Source organism: Struthio camelus, chromosome 16, assembly GCF_040807025.1.
Source record: "Struthio camelus isolate bStrCam1 chromosome 16, bStrCam1.hap1, whole genome shotgun sequence".
In the NCBI taxonomy this organism is placed as follows: Eukaryota; Metazoa; Chordata; class Aves; order Struthioniformes; family Struthionidae; genus Struthio; species Struthio camelus.
Window position 1 is genome coordinate 17768541 of NC_090957.1, and position 25171 is coordinate 17793711.

A 25171-nucleotide genomic window follows, 5' to 3' on the forward strand; every position below is an offset into this window, starting at 1 on the left:
TGTGGCAGTTTTTTGGTTACTTCCCTAAGCGAAGGGATGTTATTTGTAGAAGTCTGCGCTAAGAATAATGAGTTGCAAGGAGAGTTTTCTCAAGGCTAAATAAGCCCATCTCCTTCAGTCAATCTTGTTATACTCCCTCTTTCTCTCATCTTTTCTAGTTTCTTCTCTGAATTAAATATCCTTGATTGCTTGCATCCCTTTTGATGTCCCTTATGGCTCTCAAGGAGGTCAGGTCTTGCAGTGGACCATGCTATTTTCCTTTTTAGATGTTTTTTCTTAAATGCATTATAGGATTCTGTGACTTGTAATTTCCGATGAGTGCCATCTGACCATTTAATTCTTCACAATTGCTATAGTGGATGCCAAACACATTTGCAGTAATTGGATGGCACTTAAGGGATTAGTCAAGACTGCCAAGATTTTGCAATGATTGAAACCACTGCTGGGTTTTTATGCAGTTTCCATGGAAGCCTTGCTTCTGCTTCTAAATTTATTTACAATATGTATTTCAAATAAAATCCTCTGTACAAAAGCCTTGTCAACATTTGTGGCCTTGCTCTATAGCCCTGACTTCACTGCCTTCTGGCAGTGGCAGTTTTGCCACCTTCCTGAATGACATGAGATTTACAAATGACTTACTCAGAATCATTAAACTCCTGACTCCAGCCAGGGTGAAGCATTAGCAGCCTGTTCACGATCCAGGTGTCAAGGAAAGATAACTCTCAATGCTGTTGGTGAGCCTGGGAGAGCAAGAACAGAGGGTTTTTTCTCTGCCTGTCGATGGGTGCTATCCTATTGCTCATCCCATTCCATCACTCCAGCCATTTTAAATCTGAGTTCGTGCCTGGCTCTGGATCATTCCAGGTTTGGATATTAGCTTCTGCTAGGCAAGCTTGGCCAGGCTTTTGGCTGTTTTTTTTTTTTGCTGGGGTTTGGCTAAGGGGCGAGAGGTTTGAAGGTGGGTGGTGACTGATGAGAATTGATATAGCTGAGACAGGTTATTAATTGTATCCTTGAAGGGGAGGACAGGATTTGTTTTGCGATGCTATTTTAATCAGGAGTGATAACAGCTGCTTATGTCTTTCCTATATGCCAGGAAGATTCACAAGCCTTGGGCTGTACTTCCTTCAGCGTATTCAGAAGCTGACTGGTTCATGTATTGGACTGTGGGAGTGCAGGTGTCCTGATGGTTCGTAGAAGTAAGTAAAGTGGATCTCTGGATCCACAGGAAAGCTTATCAGGAAAAGTAGTTCTTTGTTAAGTGCTGATATTAGAGCTAGAGCATTAGATAAGAACAATGAAGTGCTTTGCCAGCCTGGAGAGCCTATTGGGGCAGCTTTATTTGCAGGCTAATGAGATCACAGCTCAAAAGAAATTTCCTGTCTCTCTATTATAACAGGGTGAACGAGCTGGAATGATCTGTGGTGCTGCAAGCAGGTTGCTCATAATGCTGCCAACTTGTCTAAAATGGCTCCAGTATCTCCATACTCCACCACACTCTGCAGCATGGCTCTGTTCTCTGGGCGTGCTTGGGACGCAAACCTCTTGCATGTGGTAACATGTGACTGACTTAGGGCACCACTGGCCTCCAGAGCTAAGGTAGGGTTGGTTGGTTAAGGGTGTTGCTAATGAAACCTTTCCGTTTGTGCGTCAGGTGTAAGTCCCATGTAGGTTTTCTGATGACCAGAAGAGTTACGACTCGGTACTTTCAGGGAGGAAAGGGCAGAAACCTCAGTCTGCAGTTTGTAGATGTCTACATGGTGAAATTTGTCATTGGGGGAAGGGGATGAAGGTATCTCTCCTCAGCACTAGTAGTAAGGCAGGCAGCCACTGGTGGAGCTATCAAGCCTACATCGGTTTTGTGTTCCTCCAGGTCAGGAGTGATGCATATTGGCAAGGAAGCATTAATGTACTAATGGAGATGATCTGTCAAGCACATTCAGGAGTGGGTTTTTGCCTTTTAAGTCATTAGTTAATGTGAACATTTTATTAAAAATGTTTGGCTTTCAGGCCTTTGATTTAATATTTCCCTCTTATTCCCTATTGATGCTTTTATTGGCTGGCTTTAGAAGGTGAAAACATTGCAATACAGCACTGCGTAAAGCTGTTGTTCCATCTCTTACTGCGCTCAATTTCCCAATGATGTTTTTATGTGCATTTGTATTCTACTTCTCTCACCTGACTTAGTGCCAGCTCTCTCACAGAACAGGGCATGATGGATCAATTTCATTAGATGTGCTGTATTTTTCCGCCCTCTCTTTTAGTACTCTTCTTGAAGCACTTTCACTTCTTGAGCTGGGGGAGAGGAGCGGGTAAAGCTCCAACTAGGGATGACAAGACCTTACTGAATGTCCTGCACGCTGTATAGGAGATTCAAGACCTGGGGTAGCAAGCTGGAGTAAATTCAAAGGATAGAGCCACGGTGAAAGCTGAGAGCTGTTGAACCGAGTCATGTTCTTAGAGAACATGCAGTAATAAATAAGCATTTCTGCTGGGAGACAGCAGGGGAGCTATGCAGAAAGGTATGCCTGAAAACTGCTCTTCTGGAAATGATGAGCTGAACCAAAGAGAAAATATATTCAGGAACTTGGGCACACTTCCATTTCTCACTCCTACACACAAGTTTGGATGCCTCTGTGGGTAACAAAAGAAAGATTATTTCCATCGATTCCCTTTCTAGGAGCCACTGGGATTAAGGATGGCAGCATAAATCCTCACATTCCTGGTTTGGCTGATTTCATCTTTTGTTTAACTCTCTCTGGGAAATAAGGAATTCTTCCTAAGGCAAAAAAAGGTCTGAATGTTTTTCCAATGGCTCTTGAAAGAAAGTTGTTTTTTTTTTTTTTCTTCCAAACAAGGAAGAATTGGAGGGCATGTGAGCCAGGAGGACAAATATTGAAGCTCATTTCTGTAAATTTTTCACTGGCAAGTAGCAACGTACGTCTTATTTACACTGCAAAGTCATAACGAGGATTAAGAGAGAAGTTGAATGGATTTTTTTTCCCTGCAGGTTGCACACATATTTCTTTATTCTTGCAACTAAACCCATCGTTATCAGAAAGCAGCGTGTGCTTGATGTTGCCTGTGTGTTTCAGTGTGCATATGCTGTGGTCTAAGAGCAACTTCTTCTCTTCAATCTGTTCAATTCATCGGCTTGTTTTTTCATTAGATGCTGACCTAAAAGTATGATGCTATGAGAAAGGAAAAAAAGTAATGGAGAGCTGAACGCTGGCCTTTTGCACTGGTCATTTCCTTGCCAGAATAGTTTTCTCTCCTACTTACATCCTCTGCTCCTTGCCTCCTTTCTATTTCAGTAGCTGGTCTGGCGCCTACCCGTAAAGGATGATGTGTCTGCATCGTTCAGGCATTTGCTGCAGGAGAACTTCCAGTCCTTAAATGTCTCAGTATTTTCTACATCAGCTCTCATGTCTTTGAGAGACAGTGTTTTTGTTGCACTTGATCACACAGTGGAGGGCTGAGTGGGGATCACCGAGAGAATTAACGCCTGGAGGATGATCATTTGGAACTGGCAACGAACAAGTCAAGTGCCTTAAAAACGGGCACCTCCAGCAGTCGCTCTTGGAGCTTGTCTGTCCTAACCAGGGTTGTCTGCCATCAATTTGGAAAATGTGTGGTCTCTTTTGAGTATGACTTAAAGATAACATTATACGATACTGTTGGGATGAACATGAAATATTTCTGTCCTAAAATGCTGTAAAGAGCCAGATGTGATTGGCTGTGTTTGGAATGTCACTGTGAGAGCAGGGATCTAAAGTTTCATTTCCACAGTTCCTGTATTGGCCTCTACTGGATCATGACTGGACTGAATTCAAGTCTGAGGCAGCTTAATACTGAAGAGCTACTGACAGAGGGAGAGAAATGTAAATGAGTAGCAGCCTGGGCAGACAAGGGCTGCATATCCTATGGCTGCACATGAATACTGAGAAAGTAATTAGTGAGCAGTATGAGGAGTTTCATGTAGGTGTAATCCGTCAGGAATGAAAAAAAGATAGAGGGAGCTTCAGTATTGAAGGAGAAATCCTCTCTGTGAGAATTTCCAGGCTGAGTAACAGCCTTCATGGGAAAGGAACAGAACTGTTTTTTCCATGGGAAAGTCAAAATGCTGGTTCTTAGGAAGGGAGATATCTTGCAGAAGAGATCCAACCTCTCAGTCCTTTGGGAAGGACTAAATAAAACTTAATTTTTTTTGTGTCTTTAACTGATGATTACATTTTTTTAGGCTATTTACTCGCCTCACCCCATACCCACATGAATGAAATTGCTTATATTTGAACAACCCATGGGCATGTTGAGAAACCCACCGGTAATCTGGCTTTCCAGGCAATAAAAAGTAAGGTTGTGAAAACTAGAAGGTGATAAGAACAATGCCTCCCAGAACATGCCAACAACACTGTTGTCGGCATGAATCTTGCACATGTTGGGCAACGTTCAGGATATTCTAGGGTACATTTGATAGAAACCAGAACTTGTTATTTAAAAACCGCTATTGCAACTGTGCTTTTACTTGGTGAGTTTAAAAACCAGGAAAGGTATCAGTTCTACATCTTCTTTTTTTATTAACAATCAAACATCGTTGACATCTGCAGGTCAAACCTGTAACAGGAACACTTCCCACGCTAAGGAACGCTTTTTTTTTCTAACCTGTGTCAGTCGTTCATCACATTAATTGACCTGGAAAATAACTGCAAAAACTCATAGCAGACCTGGGTCTGTGCCACTAAGCCAAACCAGGCCAGGGAGCAACACACGACTTAACTGTTAGCAAGTTTCCTGGTCTGGTTTCAGCCTGTGCAGTCATCCAGACAGATAAGAAGGTGGCTCCAGGAAAAATACGGATGGGAGAAGTCAGTTCACCAAGGACTGACTTGTCTCCACTAATGTTTTGATCCTCCATGAGCTTGGATGTTTTCAGTGCAGCAGAAGCAACAGTGGAAGCAGTTCTGAGCAAACAGGGCAGCTTGAGACATGGGATAGACTTGAGATTTAGAGTAGTTCCTTGAGCAATTCCAGCAGTGCCAGGGGAGCAGATGGTGGTCTTGTGAGACCAGGCTCATGATCATAGATAACATTTGGCTATCACCCAGCAGCTTGTACTTGCAAAAATATCTCTCCTAGGAGCAGGTTGAGTGGGGGAAGGTCTGGTGGCTCCTTTAGGATGCTCCTGTCTCAGCATAGCTCTGGAGCCCTGGAGTTGGGCAGATCTCCCTGCACCCAGCCCCAGCACTGCACTGCTTGCCTCTGGGGTCTGGGCGGTGGCTGAGGAAGACAGGCTGGGCCTGCCTTTGTTTCTTATTCATTTCGGGCCTGATTGGCCAGCATGGTCTCCTTCATCTGCACAGAAGTGTGCTGTCATGGAGGGTTTTATTTCTTCTATTTATTAAACATGGTAAAAGTTTCTATTTGTGCTTCAGGCTTTCAAACAGAGGAGCTTAAGATGGTCACTAGTGGTGGTCTGGTGTGTAGGCATCTGGTAAGGAGGCGTGGATTCAAAAGGCAAATACAGTTTGAGGAAGGGGGCAACTGAGAGTCTTGGTTGTTACAGTTGCTTGAGTGAGAAAGAGGGCTCTGGGAGGGGCTTGAGAGCAGCAAATGTTTTGTGAGATTGGCAGTGTGGGATAAACAGAGGCTGCTGGTGTGAGGTGTGCAGATGGAGAAAGGAGGATCAAGAGGGATGAGAGAGGTAAGGAAGATCAGCCCTTTGCCTGCTCTGAGCCTGAAGGGTGGCAGCAGAGTTTGGGAGCTAGGTTGGGACTAGCCCCAAGCCAGAGGGGCCAGGGTGGTCCCTCAAATGTCTCAGCCCCAGGAGATAGCAGTGGGATGGCAGTGTGGCCAGGTGAGCGATTGGGAGCGGGCGGCCCCATCCTCCTGGGACCTAGGGCACTCGCAGGGCTTCTTGCCTGGGCGCACAAGCTGTGGCAAGTGACAGCAGTGCCAACAGAGTTCAGAGGCTGCAGCTGCACTGACGCAAGCCAGGCTGAGTCCCTGCTGGGCATCCCTTGGCTGTCCACATGTCCCAGGGACCTTCTCATTAAAGGTGCTGAAACAATTGCACACTGCAGGGCTGGAGCGGGGGTGGGGGGGTGGGGGGGGAGCACTGGAGCCTCTGGGTTAAAAGGAGGTCACAGGCAGGTTTCTGTTCTAGTTTTGTAGTTGCTGGAGAGAGGTTATGTAGTTTCTTTCACTTTGTAGATTAGAAGCCCTAAGGATGGCTGTGAGATAAGAGACAAAAGGAGGTATACTTGAGGATAATGTTCCGTCCTTTGTTATGCTGTTTGTGATTCTCTTGTGATTTGGAGCAAGCTTTTCTCTCATACTTATTTAAAAATCTGACTGATCTGTTTAAATTTGATATGGAATTTAAGGAGGATGAAAAATACAATTTTTACAAAACCTGAGAGATTCTGAGAAATGATTCTCTCTAGGAAGAGAATTCCACAGGGAACAAGTATGTGTGCTAGAACAAATATCCACTTCACTCCACTGTTTTCACCTTTGATAATGTAGTATTGTTCCTCATGTTCAGAAAGTGGCTGTGAACACTCTCTTGACCCGTGTTCACAGTTGCTTACTGTGCATGCCCAAGAGCCTTCTTGGTCCTGACATAGCCCCAGCTCCCATCTTCATGCACTCCTGTCTCGGGCAAAACAGCAGGGACTTTGTGCAAAATTTAATTTATTGTCGGTTAACACAAACTTCTAATCATTGATTCAGTTATTGAGAAAAAGAAAACATAATCAAACAAACAAGTAACACCTTTCCTCTCCCTCCACCAGGCTCAAATTAAGCCAAACACCTATTCTCCCTTCTTCTTAGTCTCAAGTTACCATATTTTTGCTACAAGTTACGCTTAGTCTGTTCCACTTCCTTCAGTGAGGTGGTAGGTGATGCAGGAGGTTGTGGATGTGGGTTTAACAGTTTCTTTATGCTGTTCCTCCCTGCTGTTTACTGTTTTTTCTCTGTTTCTCATTGTTTCTCAGTGTCCCTGCCTGGCCATGGGCTGCCCAGGGGCTGCAGGCCCTCAGATGTGTGCCTCCTCTGGCATGGAGCTCCTCTTCCAAGATCATGTCTCCAGCCATGTCCTCAGTGATGTCCCCTTCCTCCTGCCTGCCGCTCTTTCTTAAATCTGTCCGCACACAGGTGCCGTGTGCTGCTCCACCTGCAGCTTTGGTGCCTGGTGGGGTGTTACACCAGTTTCGGAGCTGGCTTGACCTGGCTGTGACAGGCACTGGGCAGTTAATGGCCTCCTCCACCCAGGTCCCCCCTACAGGCCCCCGCTGCCCAAACCTGCCATGTATGCCCAACACAGCACTCAGGCATGAGCTAGTTAGGTGCTCAGGGATGAACTAATGGAGTACTCATGTCTGAAGACAGTAAACCCTGTAATTTATGCCCAGTACAATGCCTTGTGACTCTGATAGGTGCTCTCTAATAGATTTGGTCCCTTGGGCAGTCCCACCCCAGAATCCCTCCCCCCAAGACATCTCCCATCAGTGTACACATAGAGGAAATGCTTCAGACTCCAGCTTGCTGCTGGATCTTCTCATGACAAGGTGTGCTAGCTTTTAGCCAGGTTGCTGGAAGATCCAGGCATATCTCATTTTCCTCCTCAGAGTTCATTATGTTCCCTCCTTAGTCAGGAGACAGTCTAGCCATCCTTCTCAATTTAAGTAATGATCATTTGATTCCCTTGCACACAGAAGTGTCTCTGTTGGACTAGGAGTCATATTTTGCACTACTGTCGAGTAAACAACTCCTCCCTCAGTGAGAGGTAAATCTATTCTTCTCCCTTTGGTATTTCATCAGATCTTATGTTCTCTATCTAAATGCACCTAGTTCAGCACTCACTGCATTTTCATGAGACATAATGGTGACTGATCCCTTAACCACATGCACAATTTATTAGTTTCCTAAATTGTTAGTTTTACAGTGGGAAGATGTAGCCAGGAAGGTATTTTGGATGACTTGGAAAAACCCAAATTCTCATTGCTTATGTAAACCCCTAAGAAATTAAAAATACAAACAGGTGGTTTACCATCATCTAAACTGAAGAAAGGTGCTAATACTCAATAGTGAGACACTATAGCTCTTTGACCTTGAGCACTGTAATGTGGCTTTTGTTATAAACATTTTGCAACTGTGGGGAAAAGAATGAAGCAGATGAGCAAAACTGAGGCAGGGGTTTCCCCAGAGGATGAATTAGCTGCAAAGCAGCTAAGAATCTCTTGTTACCGCAGCTGTTGGTTTCCGACCTGAGAGCAGCTCATAGGAGGGAGGAGATCGGCGCTTTGCTCTGAAGGGGTTGGTGTATCAGGTTTCAGTGCAGAGCACGTGTGGCTAATGCAAGCTGAAAACGCTGCTGTCTGCTCCAGCTAGGAGTAAAGAGCGAGCTGGGAGAATGGGGCAGGTGGCTTGGAAGGGTTTATTTCTATCGCTTTTTGATTATAAAACAGAGAAATACGTCATTGCAAAGAACAAGAAGGTTGGAATTCTCTACCGAGTCGTGCAGCTCTCCATCCTGGCTTACCTGGTGGGGTAAGAATCACCATGCATTTAATATACTGCTGTGGTATGCTGCTGTGCGTTTACTTGCTGTGTTGTGATCAAGATTAATGTAAAATAATCTGCATATAGTGACGGCTTGCTGTGGCTTACGATTTTAATGCAGATGCTTCTGTTTATGAAACCAGGATTTTGTAATGTTTACTAGACATATATCTGATTTTTTTCACCTGCCAAGGGGTTGTTAGCTTAATCTCTACCTTTCAGATTAGGTAGGTTGGAGTTAAAAATAGATCAAATGGCGCTATGGCTTTGCAATGAATTATTTAGGCTTTTATTTCTGTATTCTGTGGGAATGATGCCAAACCTTAATACCTGACTCATTAAAAACAATAGCTTTTATGGCCACGGTTGCTGAGCCTTGGGACAAACCAGGCTTGTCTCTATGGCTGTATGACATGCTCAAGTCTAAAAGGGAGGGAACCAAGAACAAAGTGGCTAATTCCTTTGCTGGAATGGGCTGCAGCAGCTGGGAGTGTGCAGGATGAGGCAGCATGAATGTCAGCTGCCTTGCATTTATTTCAGAGCAGGGCTGATTGACATGGAGGTAGCTAGAGCACTGCTCAGAAAAAGCCCAGCTCTGCAAGAGGCTGGGCATGCTGACATGTAACAAACACAGCGATAGTCCTTGCAGCTTGCAGGCTCAGACCTGGAATTATCCAGCCTACATGATCTCTGTGCCATTGCTTCCTGAGTTTCTGAGGCTTTTCAGAATCTGATTTGCAAGTTTTCACTCTCACTGTCTGTGCTTTCAAATCCCTTTTCTCTCACCTTGTGTTTTCGTTGATTAAATATAGTAGAGTCAGTTATGCCTGCTGGATTTATTTATAGAAAGGTGTACAGTTCCAGAGCCTGCTTATTTAGCTGGGCAGAGATGGAGTCTCAGCAGTCCAGCATGTTATTAGCTGCTAAAGGAGGAATCCTGTAGATAAGACTGCTGAGGACACATCCTCTGTCCTCAGCATGAAGGATATAGCATGACCAGTGACCGAGTCTTCAGAGACTGCCTGGGCCATACAGGCTGGTTTTTTTCCTAGGCGTATAGTGGCTTCGGCAGACCTCTGGCACCATCACTGGTGGTATCTGCGGAAACTCCTTTGTGGCCAGGCTTACGCCTTAGACACAGAGGTGGTTAGTGTTAGTCTGGTCTGTCTGATGATGCCCTAAAACCTATTCAGAGGGTGGCCATGAAGTTGTGATCATCAGCCTTCTCTGAATCAAGTAATTTCTTGGACACGGCTGCCGTTTCCTCTCAGATTCACTAGGCCTTAAGGGGCTGCCTTTGAGTCTGTTTGAAAAACAGTGGTTTTGGGGGAAAAACAGGAAAGCAGGAGTCTTCCCAGGGGTGGCAAAAGTTATTCAGGTTTGTCAACAAGAGGTGGGTGAAGGGCAGCGCGTTCAAGCGCTGCTCAGCCCTAGAGATGATTACTTTTGCTTTCTGTGAGCAATAGTGCACGCCAGGTCAGTGCAGGACAAGGAGGAGATGTGCCTGCAAATGCCCGCCCCTGAAACCTGCCCTTTAAGCCTTTTCAGGGGTCTTGGCTGATTTGTTGTTCTGGTAGGTGACTCTGGCAGTACTGTGCGTGAGCTTGAGGTGTTTCATTTAACATGGAGAGCTCTTTCCCCTGTGCTGTGGAGTTCTTGCTGTGTCTAGTGGGAAGAAGTGAGAGAAGCCTTCTCCAGACAGTTCAGAGAGGAGGCAGCTCTTCCAGGTGTGTTAGTGAGAAGCCCTGCCCAGCATAGAGGCCAGAGTGCAATCATGTTGTTACCGTTGCACTTGTCTACAAAAGATCCTTTATCTGGCTGAAAACGTTCCCAACAGATTTCTGTTTGTAATATTTGGCTCATCTTCTGGAATTCCATCTCCTCTGTCACGATCTATTGCTGGACTGGCAGCCTAATGGCAGGCTGTAAAATGAGAGTTATTTATTTGTGAAACCAGCCAGGCTCTATTCTGCAACTCGCAAAAGCTCGTTTTATTTCTCATCTTGAAGAACAGAGGGCCCTGCCCTGCCCTCTTTCCATGGCTGTCGCTGAGCAGAGCACAGGACAGGGAGGCACGAGGCTTAGTTTTATACCCTGTGACCAGTTATTTCACCTTTCTCTGCATGTATAGGCTTGGTCCTAACTTTTCCTCCTATGCTGTAGATAAGAGCAGCCTGTGTCAAAGAGTTCATCCTAGATTTGGAGTAGCGTCATTGATGTATTTTGATTTGCCCTTGAATGGTATTTGACCGTGGTGTAAATCTTCTCTGGCTACCTTGTCCCCACTTGCTAATGCTGCTGCCTGCTGTGTTCCTTGCAGGTGGGTTTTTGTTGTCAAGAAAGGCTATCAGGACACAGACACGTCCCTCCAGAGCTCTGTCATCACCAAGCTGAAAGGGGTGGCCTTCACCAACACCTCAGAGCTGGGGGAGAGGCTGTGGGATGTTGCGGACTACGTCATCCCTCCACAGGTTAGCATCACCCTGCTGCTGTCATCTCTGCTGTTCAGCTGGAAAGACACGTTCCAGCATGGTTGCTGTCGGCAAGGCTAAAGTGACTTACCAAGATGTTTCCTGTGAATAAGTAGGAGAGAGGCTACAAGAGAGTAATTCTGTGCCTCCTCTTAGGTCTTTCCAGCAGATGTCGAAGCAGCCTTGTCTCTCTCACAAAGGCTCTTGACACTGAGCAAGCAAAACCTTTCAGCAGAAGTCCCATGGTTTTTCAGTGGGATGTCCCATGGATTTGGTGGGACTGCTCATCTGAGCAAAGCATCTGCTTGCCTCCTTCGCTGGGCTAGAGCAGGCACGTATAGGGGAGCCCAGAAGACGTGGGAGATGGAAATAAGATGTGGTGCAATTTCAATGATGGAAGCTGATTGAAATGTCTGTCTAAACCTGCCTTGCTGCTTCCTTGTCTTGGTCAGAGTGACCAAGAGTCACTTTGCACATCACTTGAGTGCGTGGCTGCTGCTCAAGGAGAAAAGATCCCAGCAGATGCAGCCTGGCTCGGGGGTGGGAATTGCTCAGCTGTGCTTGCCATGGGCTGTTTGCATGTGTGCTTTCCCTGCCGGTATCCATCACGTGTGCATGAAAGTGTATGAGGTGAACACTGGGGTCCTGTGCTGACAGGGGACAGAGAGCTATACACTGAGCAAATTACTTGCCTGTGCATAAGACTTAATTCTCTTCCTGCTGCCGCCTGGGTTTGCTCAGTTCTGTGGATGTGTGCTCTGCATCTCCACCAATTTTAACACAAAGCCTCACTGCAAACTCTGGATCTCGGTCCAGAGTTTGCCGTGCAGCAGGAATGCTAGGCAGCATGCTTGTGGATGCCTGAAGCGCTCTTGTTCAAGTTTCATGGAAGCCCTGGAGAACAAAGCAGGTGGCTGTTGTGCACACCCACAAATGAAATGGTGATGCTGGCCAGTATTTTAACTTGTCTGACATTTCTCCTGTGATTCAAGCAATGACCGTGTGTTGGCTTGTTGGGAGGCCTCATAGTGTGATACATTGAATAAAGATAGCCAGCTCTCCCTCTGAGCTGGCGTGCTCAGTAAAGTGGATATCTAGGCTACAACATCATTCTTCCATAATAACTGCATAAATCTGAATGTGTTTGGGCAATCAGGCGACGATATTGAATTCAGCATTGCTTCAGTCTGCCCTGCTGTGCCTCAACCCCCAGTAACCATGGCGATGTTGGACCTTGGGCTCTCTTAGAGCATTATAAAACACAGCAACTTCCATGGGTTGCAGATGCAAAGGTGGACGTCCCACGAGCCCTCTTTCTCCAAGTGCTGATTAGTCTGCTGAATGTCCACCATCAGCCATAAGGTCCATCCCATATGGCTTTTTAGGAGTATTTGAACGCCTGCTCTCAGTGCATTAAGTCACTTGCATCTGTCAACTGCTGCATGATCTCTGTCATTTCACTTGGGAGGGAGGACTCTGAGCCGTCCAGGTTGGGGGGATAGGGTTGGGCTGGTAGGTGCTGGAGAGACCCAGGGAGCAGAGCAGGAGGCAGTGAGGGCTGGGAGAAACTCTGCCTTCCCCGCAGAGGAGCGGGCAGCTCTGCTGGGCTTAGCAGTGCTGCTGCTGACTGACTGACTTTCCTGTGTTCCCAAAGCGCTGATGGGGTGTGGGGTAAACGCACCCCCCGGATAGCACAGCAGTGAAATGAAAGAGAACCAGCCAAGCGCGAGAGCACAGAGCTCTGCTCTCGCAAAAGGAAACCGGCGATCTCTGATGTTTATGTGGAACAAGCAGGGCTGTGTGTTGGAAGGGTTTTTCCAAGAGACTGCTACACTCCGTTTACTGAAATTCACCACTGAGGGCTGAAAATACCCTTCAGCAGGATGAACCAGTGGCATCTTGGGGTTAAGTATAACACAGAACAGGGATTCACCTCATGAATCCTTCATTCATTGCTTCCTTGGACTGGACTTCACTCATTCTTTGACAGTTTGGCAGAAACCTATTATTTCCTGTCGTGACTCAAAGCAACCTGGTGATGTCTGAGGTCCAGAGGTTGCTCCTAATCGGACACATTTATTGCCCGATGCTTGCTCAGATGAGTGCTCAGCATTTCAGATGGCTGGCAGGGCTTAGCATGCTGCTGACCTCTATGTCGTGAGTGAGGATTGCTTGCCCAAGACGTTCGGGGCTGCCTTGTCTCACGGCAGGACAGTGATGCTGGTCGCGTGATTGGAGCTGGGTCTTTCTCGCTGCTCACGCTGCAGGCAGCACCTTGGACCCATCTTTTGGGCTGACTCTATTGACTATGTGTGTCCCTTTGGTATGATCAGAGTCAGGCTCCCCAGCAGCCCCAAAAGGCTCCCCTGCTCCCCCAGCAGCAGGGCTGTTGGGAATCCCAGTGTTTCTGTAGCTGCAGCAAAGTGCTGTAGCTGAGGTTGTTGCTGATCCTCCTCCCTTTCCTGCACATGCATGCTATGGAGTGGAGGTGGTAGAAGAATACATTTTATTTCTGCATTCATTTCACTTCTGAATGACAAGGGATGAGAGAACCAGCCTTTCTCTCCAGTGCTGTGCTAAGCTACCTTCTTTCCCCTCCCGCTGACTGTACAGCCACCTTCAGCCTTGTTTTTCCTGTGGTTGCCTTTGGCAGTTGGTTCACAGGAAATTGTGTAAGCACTTTTATAACTCTTTTTGCTGAAGCTGCAGAAGGAAGGAGATAGAAGCTGCATATGTGCAAAGAAAAGACAGCCCCAGAACAGGAGTCGACACATACATTATGGCTTTGCCTGAACACAGAGGAAGCCCAACACTGCCAGAAATAAAGATTTTGGAGAGACACCTGACTGCGGTTTTGTCCCCCTTTCGTGTCTTGGCGAGTCATCCCAGTTGCTTGGTAAAATGATCTGTATTCCATCTATCATAGCTCATGCTAGAAGTGCTCTGCTTTGTTTTATCACGCGTCCATGCGTTGCTCCTGAACCGTGCCCTGCTGCCTTGCTGTGTGACCTCTGGCTTGCACCAGTGCAGCTGTGCCAGCCTGTGTGACCCGGGCTGAGAACAAATACCTGTGGCTCTGCAGTGGGATGGGGCCTTGTTCAGTCACCGTGTCCTCATGGAAAAGGAGGACAAGCGGTTGCCAAGCAGCCGGCGAGGAAAGGCTCAGCGTTTCTGTCAGACAGTTTGCTCACCAAATTAACGTAGCCTCCGAAGCAGAACCCTTATGCCACAGAGACCTGCTGCAGCCGTATGTTCTTAGGCTCACACGGAGGTTGCCTGATCAGACTTTCCACGTGCATATAAGGAGGCTCATATCTGTATCAGAGAAGCAGCGTGGTCTAGTGGATGATAACACCTTAACCTGGGACACCCATAACCCCTCTTTGTTCTCAGCCCTCGGCTGTTTTTTTGAGTGACTGACCAAATCACTGCACTTTTTTGCGTCAGAGCTTCCCTAGCTGTGTGTGAGATTGGCAGTATCCAACCTCATCCAAACAAATACCCGAACAAAGGGCACTGTTTCATTTCAGCCTGAAAAGCAGCAGGAGAGAGGGAAGTGTTACAGTTCTGCAGTGGACTGCATCCTCCTTGTGACAGGTAAAGGAGTAAGATAGGTTTTCTAACTCTTCCTGCCTTGCTTTGTTTGTTCTAGGGTGAAAACGTCTTCTTTGTCATGACGAACCTGATTGTGACCCCAAACCAGAAGCAAGCTACGTGTCCTGAGGTGGGGAGAACTGAGCCCCTTGACCCCCAGACTCCTACAAAATGGGGTTAGAACTGACACCTGGGGAGCAGCAAACACTGGGAGGATGAAAGGCAAATGCTTTTTCTCTGTAGTATAACATCTCTATAAGGGAAATTGGGCAGGTTACTGAAAACCTGGGAGGTTCAGCTGTCTTAATTTCCCCAAGTGCTGATCATGTAGAGTCTGGCTGACTTTGGTGAAAGGTGTTGGACCTCTGCCCAGCTAGAGATGAGACCATAACAGTGATTGTTCAGGGCCAGAAGAGGCCGTGGGAAAACAACTTGGAGGTGACTGAGTCTAGTTAAGGGTAAAATAGACTTTCTAAGATCCCTGATAAGGAAGGGCTGAACTCAGGCTTCATTATCTTCAGGACATCGGAGGGTGCTTAGCACTGTCCAGGCCAAGGCCGTGAGGTCTTTCAAACTGTGTGATGTTTAAATGTCCTTTGTGGTTACCTGTTTCAGAATGGGCCAGAGCCTGGGGGAGGAGGACACTGGCCATCCAGGGAGCATCTCCATGTAGCAATGATGGTCTTGTCACGAGCACAGGGGTAGCCCAAGCTGAGAGCACAGCTTGTTGTTCAGGACGTGGCTGTCCTCTAGTGGCTGCATGTACTCAGCAGGCAGCTCCGCAGCTGTCTGCCCTATCCGCTGCTGCCCGCTTGGGTGCCTCCTCAGCTGGTATGTGCAGTGAGCCTTCTCTGGGGGCTGCAGCGAGATTGATACAGTTTTCCTCAGTGTTCAATGTCCTGTTGCAAGTCTCACTTCTGTCCCCTTCCACTTTGCAGAGTGCCAGTATTCCCGATGCCCTGTGTTACACGGATGGGGACTGCCCAGCAGGGGAAGCGGTGGTGGCTGGCAACGGTAAGGAAAGGGTCCTTCCTCCTGTACTCTTTCTGGCAGAGGCAGGCTCCTTCAGAGACATCAGCCTGGATACAGCACCAAAGATCTCCGATTAGTAACGAGGAAGATGTGGTGATGGTTTTCTTTTCTTTGTTGTCTTTTATTGAGATTGCTGCCTTGTTTACAGCTCTGCTAAGCCACAGTGGCTGGACCAAAGCACCCCAGGCTGCTCAGAGAAGCAACAGGAGAGCGGCTGTTCCAGTTGAGAGGCCCTTTCACAGCAGGGAGGAGGGCTTAGGGTGGCAGTGAAAAGCATCTGATTTTCCCTGCCCTGTGGACAAGGAGAGGAGATGGCTGCTCTTGGTGACCTTTTCTGTGATATCTGTACTGCAGGGGTTAAGACTGGCCGTTGCTTGAAAGACAGGGACAACATCAGAGGGACTTGTGAGATATTGGCCTGGTGTCCTGTGGAGAAAAGATCCAAGTCCAAGTACGTGGGCATCCTGTGCTGTTTCCAAGCTTCCGTTGCTTTGGCTTGAGCGTCATCCGAAGCTGTTCTAGGTTCCCTCTGCTTGGATGCTTGTTTGAATGTTGGCTGTTCCAGTGCAGCAGGGAGCTGTGCGTGGCCCCCGGGCAGGGCTGGGCCTCTGCTCCCCTCTGCTTGGGCTGTCCCAGGGCTGTGTCCAGCTGTCCGCGCTCCCCCTCAACCTGCACCCTCCTCGCTGGCAAAGGGGTGCAAGTGGCATGGCTGGCAGGGGTGGGGGGAGTTGGGACTGGTCTGTGGAGGTGCAGAGCCTGGCTGCTGAAGCCCTAAGCTCTGACCAGAGGGCCCACCCTGCAGAAGCACCACAGGATAAAACTTAACTGTTTCTTAAATGGAAATCCCAGTTTAAACACCTGGGCAAGCTACAAACATAAAACAGATAACAAGCCATTCTCTTCCAGGAAACCTCTTCTTGCCAGTGCAGAAAACTTCACCATTTACATCAAGAACTCGATCCGCTTCCCCAAGTTTAAGTTCTCTAAGTAAGTGCGGATGCTCGGAGGTCCCTGTGAGCTCTCCATCACAGAGCCAGTACCCTCAGTTTGCTCCAGCATCCTTCCCCTGCCTTAGGGCTGGGGCGAGGAGGTGAAGGTATCCTCTCCTAAGGCAGGAGGAGGCCTTTGGCTTCAGGCTGTGGAGGAGCAAGGAGATAATGAGGGCTTGGACGTTGAAGGAAAGCCACCAACCTTCTGCGAGTTTCTCGGGGTAAATAGCAGCTGGGATGAGGCTGTCCCTCACCAAATGAGGTCTGTGATGGCTCCTTCAGCACAGGATGGGCCTGGGGGGAGCTCCTAAGGGGATAGATCTGTTCCCGAGCTAGTGCAAAGTCAGTGCCCCCAACTATTTTTGCTCCCAATTATTCCTCCTCTTCCCCTTTGTAAAAATGAAGGCACCTGGACAAGGCTGGGAAAATGCCAATTTAAAATATTTGTTTGCATTTGCTGCTGCATCTCTGGCTCAAATACGAATGAAAGAAGGAACTGTAGAAAGGAGTGTTGTCTTTCCACTTTGCTAGGCTTAGTTAGACATTCCATTTTTTTTTTTCTTTTTCTTTTTTTTTTGGAGGAAACATTATACCAAATGGCCCTGGAGCAGCCTGGCAGCCTGCTCCAGATGAGTTGGTCCTGGAGCCCAGAGTTAGTTGGCCTAGCTCCCATCCAGCCTGAAGGTCTTTTTTCATGTGAGCAGGCTGCTTTCCCTAGGCCGGCAGTAGAGGCCCACAGGGTGACAAGGTTGGTGGAAGGTGCTGTTCCTGTTGTCCGCATGGGATATCGGTGGGGTCTCTTGTCTCTGCAGCCCTGGGGGTGCTCTCTAAGCCAGCAGTGTAGGCAGGCAAAGAGGGAAATGAGATGGCTTCTCCTGTTCCCCACATGCAGGATGAATGTGCTGGCAACCAGCAATGAGTCCTACCTGAAAAGCTGCCGCTACAGCACAGAGCATCCCTACTGCCCCATCTTCCTCCTGGGGAACGTTGTCAGACGGGCCGGGAGCAACTTCCAGGAAATGGCCTTGGAGGTAGGAGTGCCTCTTGGACCCGTGTGTTTTGTCAACTGGCTGTACTGTTCCCTGGGTGGCTCTGGGGAGAACCACTGGCTGCCTGGGGATCTGCCACCCATCCAGGCTCAGGGGGCAGCAGAAGGATGCTGGTTCTTAGAATCATGCTGGATCCCATTTATTCCAACCCCAGGGAATGGGAACAGTTCAGGCAAAGCAATGTTGCAGGTGCGGTGGAAGAGGTGATCAGGTCAGTTGTCTGTTATTCAGGGCTGCCAAAATTCTCCTCTGCCAGCAGGGTTTGCTGCTCGATTAATCATAACGTTACTAAAACAATTTAGATGCGAAGAACTCCGGAAAGTCAATGGGGCTCCCCGCGCTCAGAGAAAGCCCCTTGGGGCTTCCTCTGTGGGAAGTGTCAGGTGAACAGACATATTTCTGCCTGGGATTCCCACGGAGGACAGGCTGTGGTGCCAAACAGGCTGCAACCCAGTTTGCGTAGCACATGGCAGAACAGAGCCCGTCTGAGGCACTGCAGGAAACGCTGGGTGAGAAGAGCGAAGGCTTTGTGCTGGCTTCTGCACTTTTGATCTCTGTCCGTTTATAGAAGAATGACTTTTGCACTGAAGTATGTTACAGCCACGTGAATGAATTAAATCAGTGCCCTGGGGTGAGAAATTTCCTCTTAGGCGAGTTTGGGGCCCTGTGAAGGCAGTGTCAGGAAGGCACTGCTGTACTTCCCTGTGATACCAGCACAGGGAAAACTAGGGGAGTAGTAGTGTAGAGTAATATGGTAATATCATACACATGAACTTAGCTGATCCAGAAGTGTGCGTGCTTGTGTCTGTGACCAGAAATGCTTCTGTTCTTGTTCCTAGGGGAAATTTGCCTGAGGATCTGACAATTTTGAAGACAGAAGAATTGAACTAAGCTTAAAAAACTCACACTGTCTCTCTCTTTTGTTAAGGGTGGTGTGATAGGAATTCAGATTGAATGGAACTGTGATCTTGATAAAGCCCCTTCTGAATGTAATCCTCACTATTCTTTTAGCCGGCTGGATAACAAGTTTGCAGAAAAATCCATCTCTTCTGGGTACAACTTCAGGTAGGCAAAGAGGAGAATGTGATGCGGTACCTGCAGTGAGGCAGAGCTGGTTTGACTCGGAGGCTTCAGAACTCAGCAGTGAAGTAGTACCAGATTAGGTCGTGCCAAGCAATGCCGCTAGCCAAGCATGTGGCGTCAGCTGAGGGAGGGAGAGCGGCATGCCCGTGGCCAGCTCCCCACTTCCCACACCCCTGCCCGAGCCGTTACCCTCTGTGTGCTGCCACCATCAGACTCCTGACACCTGTGCTGTAACTCCATCTCTGAAAACAGACTGGTTATGACTTCTGCCAGTCCCTTTGTAATCTGTGTTAACCACTGCTCCTCTGCCTGACTCTCGAGCAGTTAATTGCAGGGATGACCCACAGGCCCGAGCCATGAAACCTCTGGTGTAGCAGAGGTTTCTGTGGCAATGAGGAAGGAATGTCTAGGGAAGCAGCTCTCTCTGACTGCATGTAGGCAGTTCCCAATGTGAGTGGCTTTCTGATGCCTCCAGCTGAGGCTAGAAATGAAATACCTTCTCAAGAAGTGCCCAACCTGAGCGTCCCTGTGAGACTCAATGTTGGGACCAAACTTGTAAGCTAAAGCTGCTTTTGATTCCCCTATAACTTGTAAGCTAAAGCTGCTTTTGATTCCCCCTTTGATAGGGGAATAGATCTGTTTGAACAGTGCAGTGAATTCAGGTGTGTTTATGTGCACACGGAGCAGATGATGGAGTTCACTGCTGAATCACCACTGCTGAATTCCAGGTTTGCCAAGTATTACCAGGATGCTAATGGGGTCGACTACCGGACGCTCATTAAAGCATATGGAATCCGCTTTGATGTGATGGTGAATGGCAAGGTAAGGTCCCATTTCTGAGCCTGGAGAGGAAGCAGTGGAGAGGCATTTCTCAGTGGAAAGGCAGCACTTGGCATGAGAACAGCCGCTCTGGCTTGTAGAGAAGGGCTCTTGCCGTTGGTTCGTGTGGAGCTAACTCCACATAAGGAAGGAGATGACCTGGAGTGTGAATCAGGCAGCAGTCTGCACCTCTTATACCTAAAAACAGGCTCATGTAAAGTCCGACAGAGGTGAAGATGCTTCCAAGGCTTTTCTGTGCATATTCACTGTCGAAAAAGAAGTCTAACTGAGGAATGGTGCAAGCTCAGAAATGCAGCTGCAGACAGTTGGATCTGAGACAAACACAGACCTTTAAACTCAAAGATTGTTCAGTGCCAGCCTTTCTACAGCCATGCCTGCTTCTTGCTAACAGAACACACGCATAGGCCCAAGTACTTTCCCTTGTGTAACTCCGTATCCTTAAGCTTGTTCTTTGGGTTGTTCTTCCACTGAATGCTTCATGACCTCTTTTTCTTTCAGGCAGGTAAATTTAACATCATTCCCACCATTATCAATATTGGTTCAGGGCTTGCTCTCATGGGAGCGGTAAGTTAATGTACTTTCTTACAGTAATGTATTGGGACCTAGATGTGTCTTAGTACTCTCATTGCTCAGTCAGGTGTGTGTCTGTCCTGTCTTAAAGGCGTTTGTTAATGTATCCCCACGATTACAGTTCATGGAGGAAAATACAGCTTCTACAAATTCTTCTTCTTTAAGTAATGCTCATTTTAAATTTAATCTAAATACTTCCTCTTCTACTTTAAAGGTAAAGCATGTACTGAAAGAAAGTGAATTGTGCTGATAGATTTTAGCTTTGGTACCATGGCAAGGGCAAACATGGTGAAGACTGTGATATGCTCAAGTACTAGGTCCTCATGGCCGTCAAATACTTTGAGTTCAGTTTTTCTCAGTGTCTGCCCTCTAATTCGAATTATGCATCAGCTCTTTGACTGTGATTAGCCTGTGTTTAGTAGTTCACCCTTGAGTTCTGGGAATACAATGACTTTCCCAGCAGAAGCAAGTGATGACTTTAGAAGCTTGAGTTGAGAAATGAAGAATATTTGTACTGCAGCAGGCCTAAACTGTCCTTGCTGGCTAAAGGGTTCCTTAAACACAGCGCAAAGACCGTAAGATTTAAGCATCTAGGGAAAAAAAGGTAAGATACAAATGCATAAATGAGAACTTGGAGCAAATGCGAGTAACTGCAGGCCCAGCACACTAGCCAGAAGGAAAGATTGTTGAAGGATGTGCAGCTTGGGTGAATTTGGAGAGGGGGTACAGCAGTAGCCGTACAGAGAGATGGTTTTGTTCCTTGTTACAGACCGTGACAAGTTTTCTCTACTGTTTTTCAGGGAGCTTTCTTTTGTGACCTGGTGCTGCTGTATCTGATTAAAAAGAGTAACTTTTATCGAGGCAAAAAGTATGAGGAAGTAAAGTAAGTGGGACTTGGCTGTTGTGTTTAAATGTAATAGCTTTATTTTTATGACTAATAGAAACGGGAGATACGGAAACTGCGGTAAACGTTAATGGCAAACAAAGGCCGTTCAATTCCAGGAAATTATATGCCTCCAAATGAGTTTAGCCAAGTTATTCCCTCCCTCCCTAATCATTGCTGTAGTTAGTTGGGGAACAAGGGAAGCTGCTGTATCATGGTTGGTCTATAAATGGCCTCACATTTTCAGTCCATAATGATTGCAAATGGAATTGGGGCAGCTCCAAGAGCTCATGAAACTGGCAACTCGAGCTTCAGCTGTGTGGAGGGTGACCACCTTCCTGGAAGTGTGTCAGTGGCCTGGCTGAGAAGCTCTTCCTCGCATTGCCTTCTCAAAGGAAGATGGTCTGCTTGCCTTTTCTGTCATCTCTGCTTGTTTCCTCAGGTCCAGTTCCAGGAAATCATTAACTAGCCCTACTCATAATGGGAATCAGAGCCCAGAACAGCTCGGTGGGCTCTAGACACAGCGATGGGTCTGCCAGCTGGAAACATATTCCAGGAAAATTGCAGAGCTGTGGAATCGCACTAGGACTGGGAGGTGGAGACACCACAGATCAGATCTGCTGTATTCTCAGGAGTCCCAGAGAAGACAAAACGTCCTTCCAGAGAAGCTCTTCTTGCCCTCAGATGCTCTCTGATATCCTGAGCTTGCAACAGCTGTTATCACTATGGATTTGTAAAAGAATTTTATAAAAGGAAAAGGAAGAAACCAACTGAATGTTTTTATATCTATTTATAGATGCATCTGTCAATAACCAGCATTATGCTGTGACTGTGCTTTGCTTCTGTGTGCGGAAGAGCAGCAATGTGAAACACCACTGGCATTTTGAGGAGGCCAAGAGTCAACCTGTCTTCTGCTCCACTGGCTTGCAACCACAGCTCCTAACTCTCGCTTGTTTTATTTGCAAGATTAGATGTAAAGCAGCAGGACTGCTCGTGTCAGGAAGTGCAGCAAAATGCAGTATTTCAGCAGCCCACAGAGCCCAGGGAAATGGGGCTCATTATCCTACAGTGCTCATGCTGACTAGGCACGTTTCAGGGGGCAACGCTGTGTTTGTGTAACCATGAGGGCTAGAAAAACTGCTCCTTCAGGAAAAGCCCTTAAAACAGCTGCAACAAGGTGCTCTGCTCATCGCTCTTAGGAGTGGTGGGACAAGAGGAGAATGAGTATGCCACAACTTTGAATGGAAGATCAGTTTTAGCCCTGTCTGGGTCCCAGCTACCTCATCTGCTGCCCAGGTTTTCCACTCATAATTGGACCAGAGAACCAACATTTTGGAGTACGGAAAAGGTATCAGCAGGCAGAAGAATATTTTGAAGCAGGGCAGGGTCAGATGTTTTTGTAGTTGACAGTGGAGGGAAAGGGGTTTAGCACGCTGAAAAGCAACACAGCACTGACAGTATTGGCATGGAGATGATTTTAGGTTCTCCATTCTTTGTTTCGTGGTTGATTTCATTTGTTGATGTTGGCACAGGATTATCCTTTCTGCATCACTTACAATTTATGGGGGGGGGGGGGGGAAGAGATCTTGACTGAGGTCTTTATGCTTCTGCCATGTTTCATAGCTGCTTGGTCACTTCGCCCTGTATCTCTTCCTTCTGCAGAAGTTGCAAAGCGGAGCTCTATTGGTTAAAACAAACTTTCCTTGGTTCTTCTAAATGTACCAACAGGAAAAAACTTTAGAAGTCATAGCTCCACTATCTAAACGCTTTGAAGAATTACGAGTGCTTTTTCATTTCTCAATTGCACAGTCTCATTGCAGCCCATTTTGTGAATTTAGGCTCATGTGGGGATGTAACTACTCTAAGAGGAGAAAACGCTTACAGAACAACATTGTTTACTTTTAGAGTTTGCATTTCCTGGAGCTGACAGGAATTGACTCACCAGCTCCTGAAGAATGAATATTGAATAGGTGAATACTTCTGTCTTTTTGAAATACTAATCGTTTCACGTAAAGCCTCTGCACCAGAGTGCAAACTGTTTAAATGTTCTGTAAAGGTCGCCATCAATTAGGAGTCATGATAAAGACTCCCAGGTATTTCAGTTCGCTCCTTGGGTATCAAGATTAAAGGACTCCTGTTGCTGCACGGTCTCTATGTATGGATACAAACAGAAAAAAGAGCCACACTCACCTCTGCTTTAACTTCTTTCAAGTGGCTACTCCAAGGAACGGTTTGCTTCTAAATTAAAATTTGCCTTTGTTTAACAGTGGCAAACTCTGAATCCAAGTCACCAAGAGCAAATTGCGCACAATCTGGTCCACCGCTCTCTTCCTGTTTCTGTTCAGATGCAATTACTTATTAACCAGTCAAACATTTAGCTAGAAAATAGAATTAATCATTGCACTTAAAATAATTTAGGATAAGCTGCGTACCTCCGATGCTATAATCACAACCAAAGCATCTTCACTCTGAAAGTCTCTCCTCTAGGCAACCATGAATCAATGTGCATGTAACTGACTGCACTAGTTGGGCCTATGAGAATTACCATACCAATAAAACAGCACAGTGTTTTTTTTTTTTTTTACTGTCAGTTTAATTCTATTTAAATGACTTCTAGATGGTGAAATGCATGGTGAACACATGTCCCATTAGGCCAAGGTGCAATACCTGGAGACCAGATAGCTCATCGTAACGCATAGAGCTGACCTTGTTCTGAAACCAATGCTTCCACTTGACAAAACAACATCCTCTAGTTGGACAACCTAAGCTTTCCTGACTGAAATCTTCAGGGGCTTCAGCCCCTGCCCACGTTCCCTCGAGCATTTCCCTACCTTACACCCTCTGTTTAACAGAATTTCCATAACTATTGTTTTTTTATAAAACATAACAGCCAGATTCCTTATCAGAAGCTTCTTTCCTTCTTGAGTTTGATTTTTTTTTCTTGAATTTTATGTACAGCAATAAAATTTGTCACTTCAGGGCAATGCTGTCCAAGTATCCTCTCTAAGTCACGTTCTTTAGGTAGCTTCTTACCCATGTAAATCCTAGTTTCCTCTGGTGATACATATTTATACTAAACAATTAATTAAGAGTCTAGAAAGTATTTGAATAGTACAAATGTATAAAAGATACCCATTAATGGGTAACAAGTGCCAATTCTTCTCTGATGACAGCATGAATCTGGCAAAGTATGCTAATGAGGGAATTAAAAACTTTACCATCTTTTTCCCCCAAAAGACCACGGGTAACATGACTGAGGCAATGTTTATAGTTTCAAATCTAACTTTTGTATAACCCTGTATTTCACTAGAAGCTGACTTCTCAGTAAAGTATTTTTAAATGCAGTACCTTATGTTGTAAAAATAACTTTGTATACCGTAAACAGGGAATATCTTAAACAAGGTTCTGGTGAAGCAACGACTGATTCAGAGAACCAGATGGAGCAACATGTGCTCGTAGAGGAAAGTGTATGACAAAACACTGACCCTGTGCAAGAGTTTGGAGCCTTTCATTTTAACCTACTGATCAAACACTGTTTGCAGGATCACCTCTACAGCAAAGAGAGATTATGTGTATGATAGGTGCTTAATTTTTCCTTTCAGTTCCCACCAGAAATATATGGAACCACAGTAATATATGGTTCGGTTGGAGAAAATGCTGTCTTACAGGCATGTTCAGCACAGGCTGAGGGAGCAGTTAATCAGATGCTGTATTTTTCATTTGGTTGCCTCTGTTTCATCGGGCACAATGGTATTCAGAACAGAGCAAAGTGCTGGACTTCTGAGAGTATTATGTACTGACTTTTGTTTATGCCAGTGAAGAGTACATGTGAAAATGTCATTTATTTTTAGAGTGTACATATAGCAACTGTGAAAGATAACATTTGCACTCATATACTTCTGTACCAAACCTTTACGTGCACTTAATTACATACTACTGTGAACTGTTTCCCTGTGTCAGTGGATTATTTTTAGGGTCACGTGTTATATGCTACTTCCATCAGTCTTCGTAAGCGGACGCAAGCTGCAAAACCACAAGGGAAGATGACTGGTGTTTCTAATTGTAAAATGCAGGGGATACAAGGACTAAGGCGGG

General features: G+C 46.5%; 1 protein-coding gene across 1 annotated transcript; it reads left to right on the forward strand.

The window, feature by feature from the left end:
* The first annotated feature begins 11058 nt into the window (after positions 1–11058).
* On the forward strand, positions 11059–25024 carry P2RX5 (purinergic receptor P2X 5). Its single transcript, XM_068910446.1, has 11 exons — positions 11059–13932; positions 14689–14760; positions 15569–15644; positions 16017–16113; positions 16569–16649; positions 17544–17682; positions 18629–18765; positions 19512–19605; positions 20122–20187; positions 20994–21076; positions 21519–25024. The coding sequence occupies exons 1-11, from the start codon at positions 13816–13818 to the stop codon at positions 21592–21594; spliced, it is 1038 nt and encodes a 345-aa protein (XP_068766547.1). The 5' UTR covers positions 11059–13815; the 3' UTR covers positions 21595–25024.
* Positions 25025–25171: the final 147 nt, after the last annotated feature.